At 40.9% G+C, this 18,849-nt stretch overlaps 1 protein-coding gene across 7 annotated transcripts in view; it reads right to left on the minus strand.

Annotated features, from left to right (window-relative positions):
- ENTPD1 (ectonucleoside triphosphate diphosphohydrolase 1) overlaps positions 1-18,849 on the minus strand; it is a 164,045-nt gene that overhangs the window by 25,894 nt on the left and 119,302 nt on the right. For all 7 annotated transcript variants that reach the window (XM_017894589.1, XM_017894595.1, XM_017894588.1 and 4 more), the window contains exon 3: positions 1,266-1,383. In XM_017894589.1, the coding sequence (XP_017750078.1) occupies positions 1,266-1,383 (118 nt within the window). The remainder of the gene's footprint in view (positions 1-1,265; positions 1,384-18,849) is intronic.

Here is an 18,849-nt window from a genome sequence, read left to right on the forward strand (position 1 = left end):
GTCTCAGTATTGATGGAGCCAAAGTCTCAGTATTGATGGAGCCAAAGTCTCAGTATTGATGGAGCCAAAGTCTCAGTATTGATGGGCTACTGGGTAGAATGACTTGCTCTCTTGGAAGTATCTCCTCTCTACTACTTTCTTGATAAACTATGAAAATTAGTGGATTCCATAGCCTATCAAACTAAAAATCAATTATCTTCCAGGATCTAGGCTATCGGTCTGACTAAAAACAAACAGTGGGTTCCCAGCTCAAAAGGCTAAGAGAGAGAAAAGTCAGAGAGATTGTGGTACAATGGTGCATGGTGGGGTACTGGGTAAAGGGAGTGAAAGCTGAATGTCAACCACTCTAACTTATATTATGACCTTAAAAGAAAAAAATTGTTGATATATAATCCAGCAGCTTAGAGTAGCAGGAAGCCTAGAGTGTAATTAGGAGACCTAGATTCTTGTCTCAATTCTGTTGCTACTTTCAAGGCACTAATCCTCCAGGTTTTTGTTTCTTTCTCTGTGAAACAAAATTTAAACGATCTGTAAGTTCCTTTTCCCAGCCCTAAGAACCTATAATTTGGTCTTTCCTCCCTAAACAGAGGCTGAAAGCTTTGAAAAATGTCTTCCAAGCTGTAGATCAGGGTACAAAGATTAAGAGAGCAATATCTGAACCAGCCGGATCAGCATCACCTAGGAACTTCTTAGAAATACAAATTCGCAGGCTTCATTCCGGATCTGCTGACTCAGAAACTCTAGGGGATGGGGCCCATGCCATCATCTGTGTTTTTGACAAGCTCAAGCAGTTTCAAGTTTGAGAAGCACTGGCTAAGATGTAGACTTGAAGTTGGGCAGAACTTGGTTTGAACCGCAGCCCCAACACTTACTAGCTTGAGTAACATACAAGTGGTATAACCTCTCTCAACCTCAGTGCCCCCATTTTTAAAAAATTAGTATAATAATACATACCTCAAAGGGAGATTATGAGGGCATACTGAAGTAACACATGTTCGGTACTAAGTACATAGCATGCAGAAGTGTTCTGTTGATGGGAGCTACTATTAATTATATTTATGTGTGTTTATTCTTAGGGTTTGATCATTAAGGACTGATTTCAATATGATTTCTGTAATGATAACATAACAACAGCAGCTGCACTGTGTTCTTCACTTGGCTTCCTATGTTTGGGGCTCCTTTTCCTCTTGTGTTCTACTGGCCATACACCTCTCATGTTCTCATGCCCCACTGTCAGCCTCCCCTTCCCTTGGTCTTCATCTTACCTTTAACCCTGCATTCTTCTACTTGATGCACCACCCCTGTGTCATTCTCCTTTTCTGCTGGCCACTTATAGATGTATAAACTTGTGTGAGAAGAACCCGCATCCAGCACAATCCCATACTGAAAGCAAAACAGACCAAAAACTTATCAGTATCACATCACTCATCTCCATATTAGGCTTGCAAGAGAAAGGACTGGAATTTTCAAAAACATGAGGAGAAAGTATTTGAGAGGAACATTGAGGAGATGGCACTGGAGTCACTCCGATCACAAAATCTACCAGGATACCAACCCTGCTAGAATGGGGCTCTTCATGCTGGTTGCATGTTAGAAATATTCAGACCTTATGCAGAACAGGGCCCAAGAAGCAGTATTGTTTAGAAGCTTCTTAGGTGATTCTAATGTGCAGCCAAGATTCAGAACCACATGCTGAAGTAGCTGAGACACTGTGGAAGGAACAGAAAGCCATTAATCTATAGTTCCCAAATTTGTCTACACATTGGAATCATATGGGAATCACCTGGAAAGCTTCAATGGCTACTGATGCTTGTGTCCTAGACCCAGATATTGTGATCTAATTGATCTGGTATGTGTCCTGGGCTTTGAAATTTTTATAAGGTCCCACATGATTCTAATGTGCAGGTAAGTTTGGGAACCACTGAGTTACTCCATTGAGTGCCAGTAAGACATAATAAATATCTTCATCTAATTTTAGTTCAATAAATGCAGAGTTTGTTTTAAGGAGAGGTGTAAAAAACAGTAAATGCACTCACTTTTAAATTATGAATATAACTGTAAAATTGTATTTAATATATTTTAAAATATATGTACTTAAACTTCATGTTTTTGGCTTTACGATAGGGGGAGATGAAAAGAAGAAAAAAAGGAGGAAAGAAAGTAGGCAGAGGAGAAGGATAGATGACAGCAGGAGAAAGAACTAGATGGTCAGAAGAGAAAGAACAAGTCACCATGTCATATTTCACGAATGCACTAAATGTACCAGACAGGTATTGTATGAAGCAACCTGTATGAATTATCCAACTAAACTCTAAGAACAGTGCTATAGAGCAAGTACTATTTTTACCCCTTCTATATAGGTGAGAAACTAAAGTACGAAGAGGTTCAGCAATTTCCTCAAGATACACAGCTGATAGGTGACAGAGCCTGGACTTGAATCAAAGTCAGACTCAAGACTTTATATCTAGAAACACAGAAGCAAGGGCTGGGCAATAATTTTCAAATTGGTGCCCCCTTTTAAGGACATGAAATGAGAGGCAGCTACAGTAAAGTGTGCAAATATTAGGCATACACCTCAATAAATTTTTGTATATGTGCACATCCATATAACCACCACCCAGATCAAGATACAAAACACATTCTAACCCTCACAAGGCTTCCCGGTGCCCCTCTCAGTCAGTTCCGCTGTCTTAACTTCTCCCACCATGTATGAGTTCTGCCTGTTTTTGAACTGCAATGCATGAACTCACATAGTATGCCTCCTTTATGTCTAACTTCGTTCACTTTACATTATGTAAGATGAACTCAAACTGTGTGTATCAGTAGATCATCTTTTTCCATCACTGCAGAGTATTTCATTATATGGATATACTATATTTTTATCCATTCAACTGTTGATGGACATTTGGGTTATTTCCAGTTTGGGGCTACTGGAAATACAGCCGCCAGAAACATTCATGTGCATTTCATTTTGTTGAAATAAGTTCTCATTTCTTTGGGAGTATTTACCCAGGAGTAAACTGCTCAATGCCCATTTTGATCAGCTGATAGTCATCTCTGGTTATATCCCTGAGCTTACTCAGGATTAAAAAATGCCATGATTGAGTAATGACATCTGACATGAACTTGGGAGAAGAGCATGATGGCACATGTGCTTTTTAATCTTCCTTAGAGAAGAAACATAGAAGTAAATGGGGAAGCAAAAGGAAGAGAAGCAGGTGACGATTCTGAAATGTGAGCCAATGACTCTTGTCACATGGCTGCTTATTTAAGCTGTGGACCTCAAAATGTGGTCTGCCACTTTAAAAATGCTTAATTTAGCTTTGTGTGTGTGTGTGTGTGTGTGTGTGTGTGGTGTGTATATGTGAATCTCCCTACATATATAAGCTAGGTTGCATGAACAGAAGCAGTGGTCTGGAAAGAGGAACAGTAGAAATGACCTTGTTTGGTTCATGGAGACACCAATGTGGGGGCCCCAGTGAAGACCTGAAAATGTAGGTGGCAATAGGTATATATACCATCTGCTATGAATCTAAGAGACTCCAGGGAGAAAAGAGACAAGAAATAGGATTTAAGAGACCTCCCTGGACCACTAGGAAAAGCTAAAAGTAGAGCCTATTGAGTGTCAAACCCTATTCCATTTCACTAGACCAGGGAGTGTCACCGTGCAGACCTTGTGAGGACCCTTGACCTGCCATAACCTCCACAGTGTTCTCTTCCTAGTTACACACAGTGGGGATTCCCTCCAGTAATTAGCATTATGCCTTTAGAAAGAAAAGGGCCTGTAGGCTTTGGGCACAGCAAGGAAGCAAGCTGGACAGACTCCTCTACAGCTAGGCCTGCAGTGAAAGGAATCCAAGAAATGGCTTAGGTGGTGGCCACTGTGGGCAGAGAGGAACACTGACTGAGGTCTGGGGCCACTGGACCCGTGAGAAACCTCCCAGAGTGGAGAAAAAGGCCCAGGAATTACATGGCAGAAAATTCTGTTGTTCCCTAACAGGGTCCCTGATTGCTTCCTGCCAGAAAATGTTCCAACCACAGCAGCATATGACAAACACTGGCAAGGTATAAGCAGCAAGCAGCCTTTATCTGGGATCAGGACATTTTATTCTAACATTGTTGATATGAAAGTCATTCTTCCCATAGAGCCAAAGAACCAGGCTTGCTTTTGTCAGCTTGTTTTCTCTAAGGCCTTACACAGTGAGGTAGTTGAGAAACAAAAGCTTTTACTATGTTTCATTTGATAAGTGTTTGAGAAGGGGGTAAAGCATATTTTAATGCAGAAATTGAGGACATTTCATCTTGTGTACACAGTACACTAGCATGCTAACCTGTGCAACTGTGCTAAACATTTTGTCTTCTAAAATGGCTTGCAGAATAAAAAGCTGGCATTGTTTGCTGCTTGAGAGACAGATAAAGCTTGACTGAAAGTTCAATTTGAGCATTTGGGGAGTTTGTCTTTCTTTGTTACAATGTCCATCAGAGCCCAGGTAGCCACAACGTTTTGTTCTGTTTCCACCACACTAGCATTTTCCAATGCATGTTCCAGAGAGTACGAGGCCTACAAGGGCTTCAGTAAATAAAGCTTCCCAGAAGTTTGGAGAATGTTCATGTTCTCTCTGCCTCCTGGGCTCACAAGCCCATTAGCTAGTGAATGTCTCAAAGTCTAGCAGTGGAGAAACCCAACATTTCTCTGTAGCTCATATTTAAACATTTCCAAAAGTCCCTATGAGTATATCCTTTAAAGAAAACAGCAAGATTTGGGTGATAAGGAAGAGATCTGACACTCCCTCGGGATTATTTCAATATTATTTTCTATTTTAAGAGTACTAAAAGTTTCTTAAATATCACTCATAAAATGAAGTAAAAAAAAGATGTTTAAGATTCTACCAATTAGATATCACTTTTATTTTATTTATTTCCTTCCAAGTCTTTTTTGAATGCATAGTATTGCCCAAAGAAATTGTAGAATTAGAAAAAAAAACTATTCTAAAATTCATATAGAACCAAAAAAGAGCCCAAATAGCCAAGTCAATCCTAAGCAAAAAGGATAAAGCCAGAGGCATCACATAACCTAACTTTAAACCACAAAGCTATGATAACTAAAACAGCATGATATTAGTACAGAAATAGATACATAGATCAATGGAACAGAATAGAGACCCTGAAATAAAGCCACACACTTAAAACCAACTGATCTTTGACAAAGCTGACAAAAATAAACAATGGGAAAAGGACTCCCTATTTTAAAAATGGTGGTGGGAAAATTGGCTAACCATATACAGAAGTATGAAACTAGACCCCTATGTCTCACCATATACAAAAATTAACTCAAGGTGGAATAAACACATAAGTGTAAAACCCTCAAACTATAAAAGTCATAAAAGAAAACCTAGGAAATACCCTTCCAGACATTGGCCTCAGTAAAGAATTTATGACTAAGTCCTCAAAAGCAAATGCAGTGAAAACAAAAATTGACAATTGGGACCTAATTAAACTAAAGAGCTTCTTCACAGCAAAAGAAACCAGTGACAGAGTAAACACACAACCTACAGAATGGGAGAAAATATTTTCCAACTGTGTATCCAACAAAGGACTAATATTCAGAATCTATAAGGAACTCAAACAACTCAACAAGAAAAAAATAAATAACCCCATTAAAAAGTGGGCCAAAGACATAAGTAAACACTTCTTAAGAGAAGACATACAAGTGACCAACACACTTTTGAAAAAATGCTCATCATCACTGGTCATCAGAGAGATGAATGTGAAAACCACAATGAGATACCATTTTATACCAGTCAGAATGGCTATTAAGAAGTTAGAAAATAACAGATGCTGGCAAGATTGTGCATACACGGGAATGCTTACACACTGTTGGTGGGAATGCAAGTTTATTCAGCCCTGTGAAAAGAAGGTTAGAGATTTCTCAAAGAACTAAAAGACCCAGCCATTCCATTACTAGGTATATACCCAAAGGAAAACAAATTATTCTACCAAAAAGACACCTGCACTTGTAAATTTATCGTGGCACTATTCATAATAGCAAAGACATGGAATCAACTCAGGAGTCCATCAATGATGAATTGTATAAAGAAAACGTGCTACATATGCACCATGGAATACTATACAGCTATAAAAAAGAATGAAATCATGTCCTTTGCAGCAACGTGAATGCAGCTGGAGGCAATTACCCTAAGCAAATTAACACGGGAACAGAAAACCAAATACTGCATATTCTTGTAAGTGGAAGCTAAACGTTGGGTACACATGAACACAAAGACGGGAACAATAAACATTGGGGATTCCAAAAGAGGGGAGGTAGGGAGGAGGTCAAAGGGTGAAAAACTACCTATCAGGTTCTATGTTCACTACTTGAGTGACAGGATCATTAGAAGCCCAAACCTCAGCATCATGCAATATACCCATGAAACAAATCTGTGCATGTGCCCCATGAGTCTAAAAATAATTTAAATTTTAAATTTTAAAAGTTGTATATTATTTTATATAGTTGTAATTTTACTGTGCATACAATTTTGTTCTAAGCTGGCTTTTGATTATGCACATAATGCATGATCAACCTAGCTCATGAAGATCGGTTATAACCGATGAACAGAAGTGGTGGTCCAAAAAGAGGAACAGTAGAAGTGACCTTGCTTGATTCATGGAAACACCAATGCAGGGGCCTTGGTGAAGACCTGGAAATGTAGGCGCAACAGACCCTAAGCTCACTGAGACTGGAGGCCACATAGAAGTAGGGCGGATCTCTCCTTAGGATGGAAACAACTCTACCTACACAAATGTCATATAGTTCCAGGCTTCTGGGTAAGTCTCTTTAGAAGCAGAAACAAGGAGAAACTAGAGCATCAGTCAGCCTGCTTCCTGGCTCCACAGAAGTAGAATATTTCACCCTCTTCTCATTCAGAAAACACCTCTGGTGGAACTGGCCTGCTTGCAGTTGCCCATAGGTCTCATGGCTTCTGCTCCAGGGCCTTTACCCAGAAAGCCCTTCACTTGACATCTCAGCCTTCTCTGACCTCCTGAGTTTAGATCCTACCCTCCTGATCAGAATGCCTGTATTTTCCCTCTAAAGACAATACTCGTCACATGGTGTAATTACATATTTATGCAGCTATTTGATTAATATCTATCTTTCTTATTAGCTTGTAAGCTACATGAGGACAGGTCTACTTTGTTTACCACAGTATATACAGCATCCATGATGGTATATCCTACTATACATTAGGCACAAAGAAAGAATTCAACAGAAAATTATTGAATCAAATGGATAAATGAGGGAGTTGGAACTGGATGGTTCCTAAATCCCTTCCAGCCCTAAAAGAGGTTAATTTTCATTGTCTAATATAGAGTAGTACCACTGGAGTTGTCCTACAAACATGGGCTTTGGCTTCCCCAAAAAGCCCATAAGACAGATGCTATGGTTTGACTGTTTTCCCCTCCAAAACCCATGTGTTGAAAACTTTATCACCAATGCATCAGCATCAGGAAGTGAGCCCTAGTGGGAGGTATTTAGGTATTCAAGCGCTCTGCCCTCTTAAATGGATTAATGCCACAGTTAAATGGGGTTTGGGGAGTGAGTTTGCTATCTCCTACTCTTTTGCCATGTGAGGATCAGCATTCCTCCCTCCAGAGGATGCAGAGTTCAAGGCATCATCTTGGAAGCAGAGACCAGGCCCTTACCAGACACCAAGCCTGCCAGCACCTTGATCTTGGGCTTCTTGGCCTCCAGAACTGTGAGAAAATTAATTTCTGTTCTTTATATTGATAAATTACCAAGTTTGTCGCATTCTGTTACAGCCACACAAAACAGACTAAGACATCTGGTAACACAGACAAGTGTGATCATTAACTTCTCATGGTCCCTTCAGACACAGTGTGTCTTCAAAAACTTTCTTAAAAGTTCCTGTAGCTTTAATGGTAACTTCAGCAGCCTTATCAGTCTGTCTCAGTGAGCTTGGGTTTATATACAAAGCTTATAATTTTGAGTAAGACTCTAGTACTCTATAAACAAACCAGACAGCAGAGATGCTAGCAGGGCCTATAAACATTTAGAGACCATTTTCTTCCTTTCCTTTTTCTTTAATTAGAGTTACTAGATCTTTAATACAAACCACAGTTCTGTTATTGTTTTATTTTTAAATTGCTGTAAAACATACATAACATAAAAGTTACCATGTAACCATTTTTAAGTGCAGTTTTGTGGTATTAAGGATATTCACATTGTTGTGCAACCACCATCTATCTGCAGATGTTTTTTAAAACACACATTAAAATCCAATAGAGTAAAAATAATACAAATATTTTCCAAGAGTATTTGAGGTTGGAAATCAGAGCAAATCTTTCCAAAGTCTCCATAAAAAGATAAAATCACAAATGCTTTATCTAAGAACAGCACTTTTATAAAGCAGATGCATGAAGAAAGGTCATTACCCTTTAACAGAAGTTGGAAATCCTGCAGAGTACTGGTTCGGTGACCATGACACACTAATAGCTAAGGGCCTTCCACAGGACATCTCTTCATTAAAGCAGGTAGTCTCCATTGAGGACCTCTGATGTGCTCATCTCTCTGACAATTAAGTCACTTGTATTATTCCATTTAATTCTCAAAACCATCTTCTAAGTAGGTACTATTACTATCTTGCTTTTACATAGAAGGGGAGGCATAGAGAGAATTTTTTTGCCCAAAGTCTCAACTAGGAAAGTAGCATATCTGGAATTAAAATCAAAGTGGTCTGGTCCCCAAGCCTGCATTCACAGGAGAGGCAGTGTTTAATGAAGGGTAGTTGTTTGGTATTGGGTCAGTCTGGTGCTTGTGTGACAGAGACTCAGTGTGTGCCAAAATGTGGAATGTTTGTGCTAAAAGGAATATCTGACAATCACTAACTGCCACTATTCAGTGATGAGTAGACAAGGAAGTGGGGAACCAAGCAGACATCAAAGCTACCTCCCCACCTAGGTCCACCAGAACAAAGGTACTTTCCCGGGGGAAGCCTTGGGTACAGCTAATGGCTCTTCAGTTCATTAAGGCTATGTTTTTGTTTTGTTTTGTTTTGTTTTGTTTTTTAAGTTCTCATTGTATCTCACAGGCAGTGGTTCATAGACTTCAGTGGCATGAGAATGCCCCAGGATGCCTGCTAACACATGTAGCTTCCGAGGCCCTGCACTCTGGAGGTTCAAACTGAGAAGTCTCTGAGGGTAAGAGTGGGGAACTAGGATCTCTAGAGAACTCTGAGACAGAGGTCTGCTTCCCACACTGACACTGCCTGGCTACCAGGCTGGTCCTGAGCTCTTCATATACAAGGAGGGAGCAGTTTTATCTGTTCAAGGTGCTTACTCTATTCAGTCAGCAAAATTCTCTGGAGCAACTATCCAAATCAGTTGTGCTGGCTGTAATTTAACATTTATTTTATGATTATTTGATTAATGATTATCTCCCTCATTAGACTATAAGTTCAACAAGGTTATAATAACTTTGCCCATCTTGCTCACTAATATATGCCAGGGCCTACAATAGAGTTGATATTCAATGACTATTTATTAAATGGATAAATGGAGTCAATGAATAAATAAAATGCACACAAAGACAAATGAAATCCATTCCCTGTCCTCAATTGCTTATAACCTTTTAGGTAGCTGGGCAAGTAAACATATCAGAACAATAAAGAGTTCTTGCTGTGTTATGCCACATGTGGCCCAGGCATGAGGCCACCACCTCCCCAGCAGGGCTGAACCCAAACTAGGTCAGGCAGGAAGATGACAAGACTGAATCATCAGCGTGGGTGGGCTGACCTGAAATGGGCTACACAAGGGCAAGTCAGATGGGGAATAGTGGGAATAAAATAATGATAACTGTCAATTTGTCACTAAGGCAGGTAAGCTGCAAAAATGATTAAGACATGAGTTATTAATCACTGAGGGTCTGCAGCGGGCAGGCCTTCTGCTCTGCACTCACATTTGCATGTACTTTATCCCACTGAATTCTCACAGTAATCTTACAAGAGAAGAATCATCAGCTCCATCATACAAGTGGAGAAACTAAGGCTTAGAGGTGACCCTAAGAGCAGAGCGAAGATTCAAATCCAAGGCAGTGTGAGTCCATGGCCCATGTTGTGTTGTACTCAAGGCCCGCAGAATAATGATCCCTGCAAGAGGACAGGGATAACAAATTAAAGAGGAAGTGAGTACAGGACAGCTGAAAGTCTTTCCATGTATGAAGTTGCACCAAGAGAGGCTTGTGGCCACCACCCTCTTGAAACAGAGGCATTCGGAGTTTTCTCTCAGCATTTACTGTCCCAAGGTACCTGTTCCATCTTAATCTTATAAGGTCCTCAAAGGAATTTTGTCACAAAGATCTGGTCAACCCAAGTGTCTTTCACATTATCCCCTCCCTTCACTCCACAGACAATGCCTTAATTCTGGCCTCACCTGCCTTGGACCAGGAGCATGCTAACTGGTCTCTCCTCCTCTAATCTGCTCTGCAGCCAAAAGGAATCTTGGGAACACAAATCTGGGCATCACTTCCCTGTATGAAACCCTTCAAAGCAGTGGTCTTCGATAAAAGCTACTCATTAGAATCACATGGAAGATTTTAAAACATATCAGTCCCTGGGCTTTTTTTGTTTCATTTTGTTTTGTTTTTTGAGACAGAGTCTCGCTCTGTCACCCAGGCTGGAGTGCAGTGGTGTGATCTTGGCTCACTGCAACCTCTGCCTCCCGGGTTCAAGCCATTCTCATGCCTCAGCCTCCTGAGTAGCTGGGATTATAGGCACCTGACAACACGCCCGGCTAATTTTTGTATTTTTACTAAAAACATGGGTTTCACCATATTGGCCAGGCTGGTCTCAAACTCCTGACCTAAAGTGATCTGCCCGCCTCAGCCTCCCAAAGTGCTGGGATTACAGGCCACCGCGCCCAGTGATCTACAATATTTTGAATCATTTTTATTTAACTTTAACCTCCAAAGATGATTTAATTGACCTGAGATGGGGCCCAGCCATATTTTTGAAAAGCTCCCCAGGTGCTTCTAATGTGGATCCAAGCTTGAACACCACTGCAGTTTAATGGATGAGATGCCCACTTTTAAGCCAGAAATACTAAGTTCAGACTTGGACCTCCTCTTCCACCACTCCTTCCTGCCCTCATATTCAACAATCTAACCATACTGAGCTGCTGATTCCACAGGGATTGCATATGATTTCAAGCTGTCACTCTTCAACACATGATATAATCTTTGCCTGGAACATGTCCTATCTCACTTTCTGGAAAACTCCTTACCATTTGTCGTAGTCCATTTTCTGTTGCTATCACTGAATACTTGATACTAGGTAATTTATTTTAAAAATAAATGTATTTCTTACAGTTCTGGAAGTTATGAAGTCCAAGGTCAAGAGGCAACATCTCATGAGGGCCTTCTTGCGGGTGGGGACTCTGCAGAGTCTCGAGGTGGCACAGGGCATCACATGGCAAAGGGGGCATACTGAGAGCCAAACTAGCTTTTAATACAGACCTACCCTAATGCTAACTAACCCACCCTTGTGATAACTCAATCCATTTATCCATGAATGGATTAATCCATTCATAAGATCAGAGCCCTCATGATCCACCACCTCTTAAAGGCCCTGCCTCTTAATACTATTATACTGGGGATTAAGTTTCAACATGAGTTTTGGAGGGATCAAACATTCAAGCCATAGTACTTAAGACTCAGCTCCAAGGCTACCTTCTCTGTGAAGTCTCCATGTAATCAGGCACAACTAGCAGCTTCTTTCTCTGGGCTTCCACAGCACTGTCTCTGTATGAATTTATCTCTATTGTATTGAAATTATGTGTACAAAGAACCCTCACCTCCACAAAAAGCAGGAGGTGCAATGATACTTCAGATACTTCTTGTGGCCATTTTACATCTTGGCCAACTTTTTACTCTAGCCCCAGCAGTATCTCCTTATCTCTCTATTTTTGCCCAGGAGCTTCTCTCCTGCTGCCTAGGTTGTCACCTGTGGTACCCACATGGCCCCTCTGACACGCGTGCAAACCTGGAAGTGACAGGGACTTAACACCGGATGGGAGCAACCCTTGACCAACAGGTGATGAGAACCAGGGGATAAATCCCCAGGGCAGACAATTCTAAAGTTCACTCTCCACAGCTCTTCAGAGGGTCCCTGGGAGGATCAAGCCTCAGTTGCCCAACATGGTAATTTGCTCCTCTCTTTCCTTTCTTCCTTGTTTCCTTGGAATCACTTCCCAAAATAAACATCCTGCATGCAATTTCTGTTAATAGGATGTGTTGTTTGGAAAAACACATTAAGACAAATGAAAAGAACATTAGTCTTTGGATCAGAAAACTGAATTCTAGTTTTAGCTCCCCCTCTGCCTTGGGTGAGAGAACATCTAAGGCTTTGATTTTGTTATCTATAAAATGGGGATGGCCATTACTGGGTATATAGCCAAAGGATTATAAATCATGCTGCTATAAAGACACACGCACACGTATGTTTATTGTGGCACTATTCACAATAGCAAAGACTTGGAACCAACCCAAATGTCCATCAATGATAGACTCGATTAAGAAAATGTGGCACATATACAACATGGAATACTATGCAGTCATAAAATAGATGAGTTCATGTCCTTTGTAGGGACATGGATAAAGCTGGAAACCATCATTCTGAGCAAACTATCACAAGGACAGAAAACCAAACACTGCATGTTCTCACTCATAGGTGGCAACTGAACAATGAGAACACTTGGACACAGGGTGGGGAACACCACACACAGGGACCTGTGGTGGGGTCGGGGGAGGAGGGAGGGATAGCATTAGGAGATATACCTAATGTAAATGACGAGTTAATGGGTGCAGCACACCAACATGGCACATGTATACATATGCAACAAACCTGCACATTGTGCACATATACCCTATAACCTAAAATATTTAAAAATAAATAAATAAATAAATAATGAAACGGGGATGGCTGTGCACCGTGGCTCACGCCTGTAATCCCAGCACTTCGGGAGGCCGAGGCGGGCGGATCAACTGAGGTCGAGAATTCAAGACCAACCTGANGCATGTTCTCACTCATAGGTGGCAACTGAACAATGAGAACACTTGGACACAGGGTGGTGAACACCACACACAGGGACCTGTGGTGGGGTCGGGGAGGAGGGAGGGATAGCATTAGGAGATATACCTAATGTAAATGACGAGTTAATGGGTGCAGCACACCAACATGGCACATGTATACATATGCAACAAACCTGCACATTGTGCACATATACCCTATAACCTAAAATATTTAAAATAAATAAATAAATAAATAATGAAACGGGGATGGCTGTGCACCGTGGCTCACGCCTGTAATCCCAGCACTTCGGGAGGCCGAGGCGGGCGGATCAACTGAGGTCGAGAATTCAAGACCAACCTGACCAACATGGAGAAATCCCGTCTCTACTAAAAATACAAAAATTAGCCGAGCATAGTGGCACACGCCTATAATCCTAGCTACTCGGGAGGCTGAGGCAGGAGAATCGCTTGAACCCAGGAGGCAGAGATTGTGGTGAGCCAAGATCACACCACTGAGCTCCAGCCTGGGCAACAAGAGTAAAACTCCGTCTCAAAAGAAAAAAAAAAAAAAAAAAGGGAGATAACCTTCCATTCTTCACAGCATTCATGGGAAGAAAAAATGGAAATGCATGTGGAAATGATTTATAACTGCAAAGCACTAAATAATATTATCATTATGTTTTAGGAGGAATTCCTTCCCTATTCACCCTTTAAATCAGTGGTCCCCAACCTTTTTGGCACCAGGGACCAGTTTCTAGGAGGACAATTTTTCCACAGACCCAGAGGTTGAGAGAAGGGGGCAATGGTTTCGAGATGATTCAAGTGCATTACACTTATTGTGCACTTTATTTCTATTTTATTTATATATTGTAACATATAATGAAATAATTATACAACTCACCATAATGTGGAATCAATAGGAGCCCTGAGCTTGTTTTCCTGCAACTAGACAGTCCCATATGGGCGTGATGGGAGACAGTGACAGATCATCCGGCATTAGATTCTCACAAGGAGCACGCAATCCCGATCCTACATACATGCAGTTCACAATAGGGTTTGCGGTCCTGTGAGAATCTAATGCTGCCACTGATCTGACAGGAGATGGAGCTCAGACAGTACAGTGGACGATGGGGAGCAACTGTAAATACAGATGAAGCTTTGCTTGCTCACCTGCTGCTTACCTCCTGCTGTACTGGTCCATGGCCTGGGGGTTGGGGACCCCTACTTTAAATGATAGAGATTCTCAGGACTTGGACCTTGACTGTCTTCTCATTTTATAACCCCTTCCTAGATGACCTCGTCCATTTCTAAGACTTCAGTCAATCAATGCCATCAGAGACATACCTTTAATCTAGGCCTGTGCTATCTAACCAGGGTAACAAATAGCTGGCAATTGAGCACTTGAAATGTGACTAGTTGGAATTGAGATACGCCATAAGTTAAAATTTGAAGATAGTATGAAAAAAGAATGTAACATATCTCATTAACAATTTTTTTTTGGCTGGGCATGGTGGTGACTCATGCCTGTAATCCCAACACTCTGGGAGGCCAAGGTGGGCGGATCAAGAGGTCAAGAGATCGAGACCATCCTGGCCAACATGGTGAAACCCCTGTCTCTACTAAATACAAAAATTAGCTGGGTGTGGTGGCATGCGCCTGTAGTCCCAGCTACTCAGGAGGCTGAGGCAGGAGAATTGCTTGAACCTGGGAGGCGGAAGTTGTAGTGAGCTGAGATCGCACAACTGCACTTCAGCCTGGGCTACAGAGTGAAACTCCTCTGTCTCACAAAACAAACAAACGAACAAAAAACAATTTTTTTTTTTTTTTTTTTTTTTTTTTTTTTTTTTGAGACAGAGTCTTGCTGTGCCACCCAGGCTGGAGTGTAGTGGCGTGATCTAGGCTCACTGCAACCTTCGCCTCCCAGGTTTAAGCGATTCTCCTGCCCCAGCCTCCCAAGTAGCTGGGACTACAGGTGCCCACCACCACGCCCAGCTAATGTTTTTTGTATTTTTAGTAGAGACAGGATTTCACTATATTGGCCAGGCTGGTCTTGAACTCCTGACCTGGTGATCCACCCGCCTCAGCCTCCCAAAGTGCTGGGATATAAGCGTGAGCCACTGCACCCAGCCAACAACTCTTTATTTTGATGAAATGTTGAAATAATATTTTGGATACATTGGGCTACATAAAATATATTATTAAAATTACTTTCACCTCTTTTATTCTACTTTCTAAAATGTGGCTCTTTGAAAATTTGAAATTTGGCTTGTTTTATATTTTTGTTGAGAACGGCAGTAGACATTTGCTCAGAAAAGAAAGGTCCAAATCTGATTATCCAACTGCTTTCTTGACATTTCCCATTGGCTTTCCAATACTCAAAACAATTATTCAAAAATTAGACCCAAAGCCTCCTTGTCCTTCCAGATTTTTCTGGTAGCCTCCTCCTGGTATCCTCCTACATCTCATCCCCCTCTAATTCATTGAAATCAGAGTGATCTTTGCAAAAACAAACCTGATGATACCACTAGCTTCCCACTACTCTTAGGATTAAAACTGAAATCCTCAACCTGTCTTGCAGGGCCTGCACCACCTACCTCCCCACCTTTATATAACACGTGACCCACTCCTGCTCTCCAACTAGTTCCTAGGAGATACCCAACTCCTTCCTGTTTCAGGACTCTTGCATCTGCTTTCCTTCTGCCTGGAATACTTTTTTTTTTTTTTGAGATGGAGTCTAACTCTGTAGCCCAAGCTAGAGTGCAGTGGCATGATCTTTGCTCACTGCAACCTCCACCTCTGGGGCTCAAGCGATTCTCGTGCCTCAGCCTCCCAACTAGCTGGGATGACAAGTACGTGCCACCACACCCAGCTAATTTTTTGTATTTTAGTAGAGATGGGGTTTCACCATATTGCCCAGGATGGTCTCAAACTCCTGAGCTCAGGCAATCCGCCAGCCTTGGCCTGCCAAACTGCTGGGATTACAGGCGTGAGCCACTGCGCTCGGCCCTGCCTGGACTACCCTTTACCTATGTCTTTCCCAGCTAACTTCCAATCATTCCTCAGATATTATTTTAATATCATTTTTTCAGGGAAGACTTGCCTGATCCCAAAACTTTCATTTGGTGGCAATTTATCACAATTACAATTAATAATTTGTGTTATTAAATACATTTGCGTCCCCAGATGGTAAGCTCAGTCACATCTATATACCAGCTTTCCTTATTGTGTAGCCCAGTGCCTAACACAGACAATGAATATTTTTTATTTTACTTTTTTTGAGACAGAGTCTTATTCTGTCAGGCAGGCTGGGGTGTAATAAATAATTGTCGATGCATAAATTTATAAAAAATGAATGAAGAACTGCTGAATGAGGTATGGTCATAAAGTCATGTCATTGTGTGTTCTTAAAACACATGTATCAGCCAGGCGCGGTGGCTCACGCCTATAATCCCAGCACTTTGGGTGGCTGAGGCGGGTGGATCACATGGTCAGGAGATCAAGACCATGATGATCACATGGTCAGGAGATCAAGACACAGTGAAACCCTGTCTCTACTAAAAATACAAAAAAAAATTAGCCGAGCATGGTAGCAGGCGTCTGTAGTCCCAGTACTCAGGAGGCTGAGGCAGGAGAATGGCGTGAACCCGGGAGGCGGAGCTTGCAGTGAACTGAGATTGCGCCACTGCACTCGATCCTGGGCAACTCCGTCTCAGAAAAAAAAAAAAAAAAAAAAAAACCCAAACAAAAAACAAACAACAACAACAAAAAACATGTATTAGTAAAATATCCAAATAAGTGTTATCTTTTAAATGGTCATTTTTGGAAGTAAATATATTTATTTCAATAAACTACTCAAACCAGTTTAGTAGCCCATGATATTTGGGATGATCCTGGTACTAGTGTACAAACCATGCAAGAAAAACAGTTTTTTTGTTTCTTATTCTAGATTTTATAAAATGTCTTATCATACACCTTATTCATTAAAGTTGGTTTTGAATGACTTCAGAGTTATGATTCAAGAGTATGCTTTAAATTGGCAATGCCTAGTAGAACTTTCTACAGCAATGGAAATATTCTATATCTGTGTTGTCCAATACAGTAGCCACCAGCCATGTGTGGCTATTGAGCACTTGAAATGTGGCTAGTGCAACACAGGGACAGAATTTTTTATTTTATTTAATTTTAATTGACTTAAGTGTAAAGAGCTGAATGTGGCTAGTGGCTATCAAATTGGACAGCACATCTGGTTTAAAGCCATCACCAGAATACAAGTTTCTGAAATATTTTGCCCCTAGTATATGCCAGGAATCTTACTAAAATTATATAACTTCAACAAATGACTAGTTTGCATATATAAAACTATCTTTATATAAAATAAATCAGTGATATTATTAAAAAGATTCACTTCAGATGCCAATGACTGCTCTTCAATACTCCTCCCTTTTATTTAAAGAACGCCAAAGACCTTGTTCCATTTTGCCAGGCCCATATAACAATGCAGAAGCACAACAGACTTGAAGGAGACCACTGTGAATGAGGGAAGGTCGTCCATGACCACACATATTCTTGGGAACATAACTCAAGTTTGTCATGGATTTTGCCTGCTAGGCATCTCCCTCTCCAATGATGCAATACTGAACATGTAAAAAGGTCAAATTAAGAAGGCAATCATGTATTTCTGGAACTGGTAAACAAATAATGGAACCAAGATGTCATGAGACTTCAACTGTGAGTGAAGTTTTGCCAAGGAAACATCACTCAATATTAAAAGGCAAGCGACCCTTAACAATGAGATAGTATCAGCTTTCTGTCTTGACAAAGGGACTGCTGTACACAGCACCACTGGGTTGAACTTGACAAAAAGATGCCAGTGTGACACCCACGCCTCTGCTATACAGTGATTTGGGTGGATGTCAAAAGTTTCAGAGGCCTGGCATATGCAACCATCCTTCCAGGCTCCCAGTTCAACATCTTCAAATACAAGAGAATATACTTCTACATGTGTATTCCCAGGCCTCCATGGTCAAGTTAACTTTTGGATATATTACTGCCCACATAGACATACATGCTTATTAGTATATTGGTATCATCTGAGCCCTTATATATTTGTTACTATAATTTCAGTGAAAGTTTAAAATGGTATATCTATAATATAAATTTTTATTTACCACATGCTTTTTAATTAACAGATTAAAAAATATAATGACCATATTACAAAGTACTTGTGAGATATTCATGTCTGAAATTTTACTTTGATGAACTGGAAAGAAAACAGAAATACATTAAAGTTAATGATCCTAATGATCTTTAATGATAGTAACTAGTTGTTCAAATGTAGAAATGTCACAAGAGGCCGGGCGCGGTGGCTCAAGCCTGTAATCCCAGCACTTTGGGAGGCCAAGATGGGCGGATCACGAGGTCAGGAGATCAAGACCATCCTGGCTAACACGCTGAAACCCCGTCTCTACTAAAAAATACAAAAAACTAGCTGGGCGAGGTGGCGGGCGCCTGTAGTCCCAGCTACTTGGGAGGCTGAGGCAGGAGAATGGCTTGAACCCAGGAGGTGGAGCTTGCAGTGAGCTGAGATCCAGCCATTGCACTCCAGCCTGGGTGACAGAGCGAGACTCTGTCTCAAAAAAAAAAAAAAAAAAAAGTCACAAGAAATCTGCCTATCCATGAATTCATTTCAAATGACTATACTTGATACACATATGTTTTCTGATTTGCTTTTATTGATTTTGTTGATTCTTTACTATATTTGGAGATAA

Source organism: Rhinopithecus bieti, unplaced genomic scaffold, assembly GCF_001698545.2.
Source record: "Rhinopithecus bieti isolate Rb0 unplaced genomic scaffold, ASM169854v2 scaffold_25291, whole genome shotgun sequence".
NCBI lineage: Eukaryota > Metazoa > Chordata > Mammalia > Primates > Cercopithecidae > Rhinopithecus > Rhinopithecus bieti.